The sequence below is a fragment of the Herpailurus yagouaroundi genome, unplaced genomic scaffold (genome assembly GCF_014898765.1).
Source record: "Herpailurus yagouaroundi ecotype Mexico unplaced genomic scaffold, PumYag 29, whole genome shotgun sequence".
Lineage (NCBI taxonomy): Eukaryota > Metazoa > Chordata > Mammalia > Carnivora > Felidae > Herpailurus > Herpailurus yagouaroundi.
The window spans coordinates 51,303,047-51,313,583 of NW_024412377.1; the positions used below are offsets into that span (position 1 = coordinate 51,303,047).

Consider the following 10,537-nt stretch of genomic DNA (forward strand, 5'->3'; position numbering starts at 1 on the left):
TCAAAAGGCTGGACAAATTGCCAATGAGTGGGCATAACAGTATCATTCAACGAGCACTTATGAAATACTAGATCCTGTGCTAAGCACCTTATTTATGTACTCATTTAATTTCATTAAAACTCTGGAAGATGGCTTTTTTAAAATCCCCATTTAATAATGAGTAAGTTGAGGCTTTGGCTTATTGGTCAATTCTTCTCAGATCAGCTTTCTCTGATCCTTAGGAGGTGGTCAGGCTCACATCTCTATTTTCTACAATATCCCCATGTTATGGCCTTTATCTCATTTATCACGCTGGGTTGTAACTCCCTGTTTTCTAGCCCGAGTGCCCCATGAGACTTGAGGGCAGATACTTGGCAGTTCCAGAGTCTAGTACACACTAGGTGCTCAGCTAATGTCTGCTGAGTGAATGAAAGCAGTGTGTCTGAAGTCTCTGAGCTAATACATGAAGACTAATGCATATGACTGTAAAGTCCAGGTCTCCCCGTGAGCCATTACAAGCAGATGGTACACACTATGGGGATTCCTGCAAGAGACATTCTATAGGTTGGAGGAATCAGGGAAGGATCCCTAGAGGAAGCAGAGTTGGAAGGACAGTTAGAATTTGGAAAGACAGATGAGAGGTGAGCAGTCAGTCCAGGCAGGCCAAGGCACGAAGGTGGAACTCTGCAAAGTACACACTTCCTCCAAGACTAGAGACCTCAGAGGAATCCAGGAGACTATACGCCATCCCCTAAGCCTTCCTAGCTTGCCTGTCATCTGTCACCTTCTACCTAACTTACATGCCAGTTACTGCGGTGATATTATTTTCCTCCAAGGTTTATGGGAGATGACAATTGCTCCATGTTTTCCCATGCCTAGACCAGGTGACATAATGTACTCTTAGTTGATTTATCCATTTGGAATGTCACTTAATAATGAATGGGGGCGCACCTGGGTGGCTCAGTCGGTTAAGCATCCGACTCTTGGTTTTGGGTCAGGTCATGATCTCACAGTTTGTGAGTTTGAGCCCTGCATCAGGATCTGTGCTGACAGCACATAGCCTACTTGGGATTTCTCTCTCCCTCTCTCCTTGCCCCTCCCCAGCTTGGTCTCTTTCTGTCTCTCAAAAAATAAATAAACATAAAACACTTTTAAAAAAATGAATAGGATATTTTTCAGTTTCCATGAAGAAATAAGATCCATTAATGTCCATGGAAAAAAATCAAGATAAAACAGTATCATGGGATTTCATTTTTGTTAAAAAGAAAATATATTTGTATGCATGTGGGAAATGTCTAGAAGGCTATATATTCTGAACTTAACAGCAACTGATTCTTGAAAATGAGATATAGTGGGATGTGGGACTTTCACTTTTACTTTACAAAGTTTCTGAGTGTCTTTTTTAAATGTTTATTTATTCTTAAAGGAGCGAGGGGGGGGGAGAGAGAGAGAGAGAGAGAGAGAGAGACCACAAGTGGGGGAGGGGCAGAGAAGGAGAGAGAGAGAGAGAATCTTAAGGGTGTAGCCTGACATAGGGCTCAATCTCACCAACGGTGAGGTCATGACCTGAGCTGAAATCAAGAGTCAGACATTTAACCAACTGAGCCACACAGGTGCCCCTGAGTGTTTGTCTTTCTAAACAATGAGTATGTATTAATTTCACAATTGAAAAATAAGGCCCTTTGGTGGGATTTAGGTAGTTTTTAGTTTATTTGTCCTTTGTTCTTCCCAGTTTTTCTACTGTGAACATCAACTACTTTTATAATCAGAAAATTAAAAGCCCTTTACACCATAAAGTTTATTAAAAAGAAAAGAAATAGGGGCGCCTGGGTGGCGCAGTCGGTTAAGCGTCCGACTTCAGCCAGGTCACGATCTCGCGGTCCGTGAGTTCGAGCCCCGCGTCGGGCTCTGGGCTGATGGCTCAGAGCCTGGAGCCTGTTTCCGATTCTGTGTCTCCCTCTCTCTCTGCCCCTCCCCCGTTCATGCTCTGTCTCTCTCTGTCCCAAAAATAAATAAACGTTGAAAAAAAAAAATTAAAAAAAAAAAAAAAAAAAGAAAAGAAATAGATTATCAAGATGACATAGTTTGAGATGTTGGGGGACAGTATGTTTGGGGAAAGTGCCAAAGATGGTCTAAACTCTGCGTCCCAAGAAATTCAGCACCCAGACAAGCTGGATGTCAAACCAATACAGTCCCAACTTGGCAAAACATGTTAAGAGTTATAAGAATTTTCCAGATCCCATAATTTTGGAATCCCATCCTGGGGCTTCTGTTTAAGGAGATGCTTTTTAAAAAAATCATATGAAGGGGGGGGGTGCCTGTGTGGCTCAGTTGGTTAAGTGTCTGACTTTGGCTCAGGTCATGGTCTTACTGTTCGTGGGTTACATCCCATGTCAGGCTCTCTGCTGTTAGCACAGAGCCTGCTTCAGATCCTCTCTCTCCCTCTCTCTCTGCTCCTCTTCTGCTCATTCTCTCTCTCTCAAAATAAATAAACTTAAAAAAAAGGCAGCTTTATAGAAACATGGGACTGTGTTTACAAACTAATGCTGAGCAAAGAAAAAAAGAATGGACTCTTGTATTTACATGGTGATCATGGCTATTATTTATGTGCTATACTTAGGGTCAGTAAGAAAGAACGCAAGGATGAGAGAGGAAACAGAGAAGAGCTGAAGGCTTCTGCTCATCCTAGAATAGCATCGCCCTGTGTTCTCCAGCCCTCCTGTTTCTTTAAATATCCAAATCCATGGGGTGCCTGGGTGGCTCAGTCAGTTAAGCAGTTAAGCATTAGTTGGACTTCAGCTCAGGTCTTGATTTCACAGTTCGTGAGTTTGAGCCCCGCATTGGGTTCTGTGCTGACCGCTCCCTGGAGCCGGCCTCGGACTCTGTGTCTCCCATTCTCTCTCTGCCCCTCCCCTGCTCACACTCTGTCTCTCTCTCTCTCTCTCTCTCTCTCTCAAAAATAAACATTAAAAAAAATAAATAAAAGAGAAAAAGAAAATAAACATCCGAATCCTATTGTTCCTTCTGGACCAGCATTGCCATCTACACAAACATGCACCAGACCCCAGCTGCAGAGCTCACTCCTTCCTGGAGCCCCAGGCCACACATCTGCATCTGTCTCAGGACTAACATGCTGCCTGCTGAGGGTTCTCTGCAGGCAGGTGTTTCGTTTCAGGACTAGACACGGAGCTCTTTGGGAAAGGGTATATGTCTCATGGATCTGTGTTTCCTCAGTGCCAGCCCCGCATGCAGGAGGTGCTTGGTGCACTTTGGTCGATGGATGAGAGGGTGAACGAATAAATAAGGGGTGGCCAGAGTGTGGCTGGAGGGCAGAGCAAGGAGGAAGTTTTGGGGGTGGGATGGCAGTGGTGGATGAGGCCTCAAAGGCCACGGCACTGCCCTCGTCCTTGCTGGGAGCGGCAGTGGGCTTACAGCCAGCTCTTCCCCAGGGTGACTAACCTCAGGGCTCTGCTCCTCTTAGGTCCTGCCCACGTTGTAAAGTGGCAAGTGCTTCCTCTTCAGGGGCTGGAGGGAGAGGTGGGGTGACTTAGGGGCCGAGCCCCAGCATGTGGAAGAGTTTATAAGCTGGGGCACCAGGCCCCTCAGCACCACGACCATTCTCCCTCATCCCCCTGCTGTCTGCCCTCCAGCTCTCCAGCAGAATGGCCTTCAGCGGCAAGTACGAGATCGAGAGTGAGAAGAATTATGACGAGTTCATGAAGCGTCTTGGTGAGTGAGTGCATGAGTACCCCCCTTCCCAGGGCTGGTCTGTCACAGCCAGCTTGGGGCCAGGAACCCAAACTCTTTGAGGCCCAGAGGAGTGGAGTGACTAGTCGAAGGTCACATAGCCAGTAGTTAGTGAGGTGGAGACCTGATTGGTTTATTCATTCATTCAAATGTATACTGAACACCTGCTATATGCAAGGGCCAGCCTGATGCTACTGATGGGGTGCCTCAAGGTCACACTGTAAATTAGGGACAGAGATCATTAGAACCCAGGGCCCTATGATGAGATGATGAGGAGGGCCACCACATCCTACCTGGGGAGAGGTAACCAAAAGGTCAGTATAGAGACAAGGCTTGAAAAGCCATGCATTCACTTGGCCATTCAACAAACACGGGCCTCTCTTCCTGTGCTAGGAACTACGGGAAGAGATCAAAGATGCCACTCCTCTCACCACTCCATTTGTGGCACTGGGTGTGAGGAACCCACAGGACAGCTGTCCTGACAATCCTGCAGAAGTCTTGGTGCACTATCTGAGACAGCACCATTGTCACGAGTCAAGGGACAGCCCCGGGGATCTCTGCCCTACCTCCCAGTGGCCAGAGAGGCCCTGAGAGCAGGGCACAGGGGAGACAAGAGTCCTTCTGGGTCAATTATTGCGAGTGGCCCTGAAGGATCGGTGCCTGGCTTCCCCTACAACAGTCTCATGTGGAATGGAAGGGAGCCAGTCTGAATGCTAGACCTGGTTCTGCTGCTAGCCTCCACTGAGATGCTGAGAAGCCCCTTTCCTGGTCCAGGTCTTCATCGTCTAATCTGTGAAGTAAGAGCCTTAGGAGACGGTGTTGGTGGTCCCATTCGTTCAAGGACTTTGTGAGCTTGGCAGTCTGTGTATGCTACGGTACTATCAGAAGAGCAGCTGTTATTTATTGTCAATTATATGCCAGAAGTTTTACAAGACACTATCACTTTGATTTCAACCTTGCAACAGCCCTGTGAAATGGGCCTTATTATCCCCACTTTGTCGATGGAAACACTGAGGCTCAGAGAGGTAGTGACTGACTCATCCAAGCTCATGGTTCATGGTAGAACTAGGATCTGTGTTCTTAACCATTGCGCTAGCCTGCCACTAGGGAGGAAAGCCCTCTCTCAAAGCCACAAGCTGTAAGCAGCTCTTACACAGCTGCTCTACTTGTCCCTGGGCCAGGGCTCCCCAGCGATGTTATCGAAAAGGGCCGAAACTTCAAGATTGTCACGGAGGTGCAGCAGGACGGGCAGAATTTCATCTGGACCCAGCACTACCCGAGCGGCCACTCCATGACCAACAAGTTCACCATCGGCAAAGAATGTGACATGGAGACTGTGGGGGGCAAGAAGTTCAAGGTGAGAGGCCACTGGCCGCCATTCCCTCCTTCCCCAAGCCTTTGGCTAACTTCTTGGTCTCAAGCGTGTACCCTGGGGCTATACCCAAAGCTGAGGCTCTGTTCTCAAGTCTAGCCTCCAGCCCCTAAGCACTTGTGTTACTTGGCAACTTAACCACTCCTGGTTTTTAATGCTACCCCCATAACAGACACTGTAACGAAATTGTTAAAAATTGTTAACATGTGCCAAGCACTTAATATATCCCAGACACCTGCTGAATACTTCACATATGTTAATGCAGTTAGGCCTACAAAGTTGCTACAATTACTATCCCATTTTACAGATGAGGGAGTTAGGCTGAGCCATGGGGTTAAACAGCTTGCCCTCTTGCCCCGGTTGCACAGCATGGGTGCACCTTCACACCCAGGCAGTCTGGCTTCAGAGAGCATAACCATTTTTTCATGCTGCCTTCCAATGTAGCCTAGAGACTGACAACCCTAGAATCAGACTCATGTGGGTTTGAAACCACAATCTTACATAAGAAAGAAGTAAAAGGTGACTGTCCTCATCCGACCCAGCCTGGTCCCTCAGGTCTTCCGTGCATTCTGGGTCCCCTCTCTCTATAGCCCCAGTCATGACCGTGCGTACTTTGCCCCTTAGGCTGCCCCAGTAGAGAAGAAGTAGTCATAACATTCATGTTCTGTCACTTGTGTATTTAAAAAAATTCAACCATTTCTCATGATGTCTTTCTGAGTCAGCACATACTGATTTGCCTTATTCTTTTTAATGCTTGCATAGTATCTTGTAGTATGGAAAGCCTACCATTCATCTAACACTCCCTCGTTGGTAAGATATTTAGGTTACTTACCAGTGGACAGTCCAGACTAGATATTTAGGTTGTTTACAATTACAAACGAAGCTGCACCCACATCCTTGGCTGACATCATCGCTGTCCTATCAGTGAGGATCGTAACTAACTCCGTGGCTAACAAGGTGTGCTCAGCATGTGCCAGGCACCGTGCCAAGCACTTTACACATGTCATATGAAATTGCTTAGTCCTCGTAATAACTCCGAAGTAGGTCCAGTTACTACCCCCACTTTAGAGGGGAGAAAACTGAGGCACAGCAAGGTTGAGCGACTCGTGCTTGTTACCCGTATCTTCAGACATAGGTCATCGTATATCTATCTACAAGGCAAACAATGCCAGAGGGGGCTGCGATGGCTGTAGGTAGCCCTTCCTCCCTGGGGGGCTGGCCTGCATTTGGGGGTGTCTGCCAACTCAGGCTCAGTGTTATGCTTCCCTCCCAGGCCACCGTGCAGATGGAGGGTGGGAAGATAGTGGCAGACTTCCCTAACTATCACCAGACCTCGGAGATCGTGGGTGACAAGCTGGTGGAGGTGAGTGTCCTGCTCGTTCCTGGGATAATGATGAGAACACTCTTCTGCCTCCAGCCATGGCCCCTGAGAGCCGGGCCTCTGGGTCCTGGCTCTGTGAGCATGTCCTGTGTGCCAGGCTCTGTGCTGAGCACCCGGTGTACGTCATCTGGTTTGATCTTCAGAGCAAGCTGTTAGGCGGGGGTTCTATCTCCATCTTCCAGGTGAGGGGACTGAAGCACCGGGAGCTAAGCGGTGAGTTGGAGGGCACCTAGCTTCTATGACAGTCCTGGGAATTGATGCTTGGCAGTCTGGTTCTGCCACCACCGGGGCACAAGTGTGGAAGCCCAGAGTTTAGGTGAAGGGGGGAGTCTGGGTGGGCCCCGCAAGGGCAGCCACCATACTGCTCCACGTCCTCCAGGCCCTTCTGCTAGACCTTCTGATTTTTCAAGAGAAGCTGGAAATTTGCACTTCTTTGTGAAATCTCCAGACTATTAAACATTGGCATTGAATTAATCCTTTTAAAAAATGCAGGCAGGGCTAACACACATATCTGTGGATGGCCCCTTCCCACACTTAGTGCTCTGTAAACACAGATTGGAGGCCCGTTACTTCTTCCCGGGGTTCCAGAATTTTCCCCAGGTGAAAGAAATGGGTATGAAATTAAAAGCAAAAAGCAGGCATTTCCACACTTCATTCCCCACCTTGTGGCAATTGGCCAGAGCTCCCTGGGGTCCAGTCTACCCTCCCGAGGCTCTCCAGAAGGGAAGTGATGAGGGAGGTAGGGTTTGCCACCTCCTTGTTGCCTCCTTCTCCTCTCTTTCTCTTTCTCTCTCTCTCTCTCCCTTGTTTTCTTCATCTCAAACCCAGTCTAGAGGCCCAAGAGACTCAATGACCTCTCATTATTCCCATTTTACAGACTGGCCATAGAGGTTCAGAGACAACAGGTAACTTGTCCAAAGCCACACAGCTAGTTTGTGCTGGAGGCAGATTCCACTGGCTGACTTCTAGACTAGGTCTCTGCCAGCTCTTCCCAGGCTGGTGGGTCTCTAATTTTTTTTTTTTAATCTAAAAATGAAAAAGAGGCCCAGTGTTTTAAAAAATATATGAAAGATCAAAAGTGATTATCCTGGATGGAAATTGATCTCTTAGAGAATCTGGTAAAAGCTTTGGACACATTTTTACTTTAAATGTCAGCCAGTGGGTTCTGACTCCCAGAAGCAAAGCTCCCCAAACTGAGGTGTGTGGGGAGAAATGAGAGCAGAGACCCAGAAGCAGGTTTGTGCCCAACAAGAGGATCGACCTTCCCAAACTGAACAAACCTGTCGTCTCCTGACCATGGAGCCTGTGTGGTGTGAGCAGTGCTCAGAGATCAGGGTGTGTCACTTGTGTACACGCGCACACACACACACGTGCATATGCACTGGCATGCACGCACACAAATGCACATGCACACAGACCAAGCACCACAGAGAAGCTGTCTTGGTGGGCACATCCCCCATTTTCAGAGGCTGGAATCATCCTGGACTTCTCTGTCCTCCACCAGCAGGGAGTACATTAGGTGGGCATCCGTCCTCCCCCTCCAGGCCACCATCAGCAACGCTTGCCATGTTCTCACCATGGCTCTAGACCAAGTCCCAGCCTCCTTCCTGCTTGCAGCTCCCCCTCTGCTCCATCCTGCTCCATGTACAAATCACACATCACTTCACACTGCTGCCCTTGACAAAAGTCCATTTGCCACCTGCCCACTTCCCGTGAGAAGGCAGCCTCCTTCTGTTGAGTCTCAGGACCGATTGATGATATATACGTGCCCCACGATGTCGGGTCCCTGATGGCCTCAAGCCCAGGACACAGCACACAGTGGGCCTTCATGGAACAGCATCCTCTCACCTGCCTCTCTCAAGAAATCTTACACTTCCTTGGGGGCAGGGACCCTATCTTTCCATCACCGAACACAGGTGCCCCATAAATGCTGTGTGTGCAGAGGCTGTGGACTCTTGATCTTAGAGGGCTTACTTGACTCCTCTAGACTTCAGTTTTCCCATCTGTACAATGGGCACAACGCTACACCATTGTTGGGAGGATTAAATGGGATAATGCAAGGCAAGTGCCTGAAGTGGGTGAACTTCAATGAACAGACAGGTGGAAGGTTATACTACAAAGAGCCACATCAGCCTTGACATCTGTTTAGCACTTTCGCCACATTGAGTCTGCACAGTGACTTGTGTAACAAATTGGGAAACTGAAGTTCAGAGGAGTGGTGCAACCGCTCACTTCTACTCAGGGCTGGGACTGAGGCCAGTCCTCCTCCAGCTGTGCCCCATGTCACTTAGCGACCCCTGCACTGACTCCCTCTGTTCCCGCTGCTTCTTTCAGATCTCCACCATCGGAGGCGTAACCTACGAGCGTGTGAGCAAGAGGCTGGCCTGAGCAAGCAGGTGGGGCTCCCAGGGGGCTACGAAGCCAGCAGTGAAAGCTGGGATAAGAACAGACATTGCTCCAAACCTTTGTCTTTGTTTTTTGTTTTCTGCTGTCTGGGGACAGTTTCTAGCTCGCTGGGGGTGGGAGAGGACTCAGGACAGCTGCATAGGCCAAACCTTGGCCCTGAGACCCTGTACAGTCTGCAACATGGCAGAGGGAGGCTTGAATGTGGACTGCAATACTCCTGACCCCCCTGGAAGTAGCCAAAGGTGGTGTTCAAGAAGCACGGTGGGCACACTTCCATGTGCCCTCACCCTACCTTGCCACCCACCTTTCTGTGGGTAGGGAGACAGGGCTCCTTTAGAGAGACAGATGTCACCTGGGAAAGGTAACACACGGACTCTCACAGGGGCCACAGGGCAGGTGTCAGACGGTGGGTAGGAGTAGGTGTGGCACTTCCAGGAAAGGGCCGTGGACCTAGGCTCCAAGGCTGGCAGACAAAGGAGGGACACACCAGGGCTTAGCCAGGAAGGTGTTTTGGCATTGCCATGGCTCTGCTGTTAATTGGCCGTGGAGGCATCCTTCTGGGCCTGTTTACCTAGTGGCACAAAGGGGGACCAGAAGGACCAATGAGGGCTGAGGAGAAATCAGAGCGTATGAGATGGCCAAGGGGCCATGGGAGGGGCAAGAGGGACTAGAAGGGGCTGGGATGTCCTGGTTTGCACAGTGGTGCCCTGGAAAAACTGCGAGGGGCTTTGGCTGGCTGGGAAATGTGGTCAGAAGGGTCATTCTGACCTCCTGGTGGGTGCCTGGAGCCCAGCCCAGGATTCTGAGGCAGCATCTGGGTCATCTCTGCCTGATTATGCGTCTGTCTAGGGCATGGGAGTGGAGGACTGGGGTCGGCTTGCCTCCTGGCTAGATAATCCCTAACCCAGAGCACAGAACGGACCCTTTTCCATTCTCCTCTCTCCTTGGCAGTGTTCCTCACCTTGACTTCTTACCCCATATTTTCCTGTATGACAATTCACTTATTTTTGCTACAATGGAAACTTTACATCACTTCTATATATGGAAAGCCAACATCATTTGTCGTGAACAGATGAAAACTATCAAAAAAACCAAAGCTGAACAACAGTGAGATCCTGTTGCCAGCCCAAAGCCCTGAACCTATGGCCTCCCTCTGTGAAGAGAGATATGTAGCAGACACAACAGCATCAAGTGGGCAATGTTTTCCTTGACTAATCAGAATTACTGCAAGGCTACTAAAAAGAGAACATACTCACTATGAGAGCCGATTATCTAAATTATCTAGAATGTGTAAGTCCCAGATATGGGGCATTAGAAATAAGGTTTGCTCGGGGCGCCTGGGTGGCGCAGTCAGTTAGGTGTCCGACTTCAGCCAGGTCACGATCTCGCGGCCCGTGAGTTCGAGCCCCGCGTCGGGCTCTGGGCTGATGGCTCAGAGCCTGGAGCCTGTTTCCGATTCTGTGTCTCCCTCTCTCTCTGCCCCTCCCCCGTTCGTGCTCTGTCTCTCTCTGTCCCAAAAATAAATAAACGTTGAAAAAAAAAAATTAAAAAAAAAAAAAAAAAAAGAAATAAGGTTTGCTCAAAGCCTTACACAGGGTCCGGCATACAGCAGGTGCTTCATAAGTGTCACCTGACACGTGGCCCTTCCAGTC

General features: G+C 49.0%; 1 protein-coding gene across 2 annotated transcripts in view; it reads left to right on the forward strand.

Moving 5' to 3' along the window:
* FABP6 (fatty acid binding protein 6) overlaps positions 1 to 8,941 on the forward strand; it is a 38,588-nt gene extending 29,647 nt beyond the window's left edge. For both annotated transcript variants that reach the window (XM_040443742.1, XM_040443747.1), the window contains exons 2-5: positions 3,630 to 3,708; positions 4,908 to 5,083; positions 6,372 to 6,461; positions 8,814 to 8,941. In XM_040443742.1, the coding sequence (XP_040299676.1) occupies positions 3,630 to 3,708; positions 4,908 to 5,083; positions 6,372 to 6,461; positions 8,814 to 8,867 (399 nt within the window). In that variant the 3' untranslated portion in view covers positions 8,868 to 8,941. The remainder of the gene's footprint in view (positions 1 to 3,629; positions 3,709 to 4,907; positions 5,084 to 6,371; positions 6,462 to 8,813) is intronic.
* Positions 8,942 to 10,537: the final 1,596 nt, after the last annotated feature.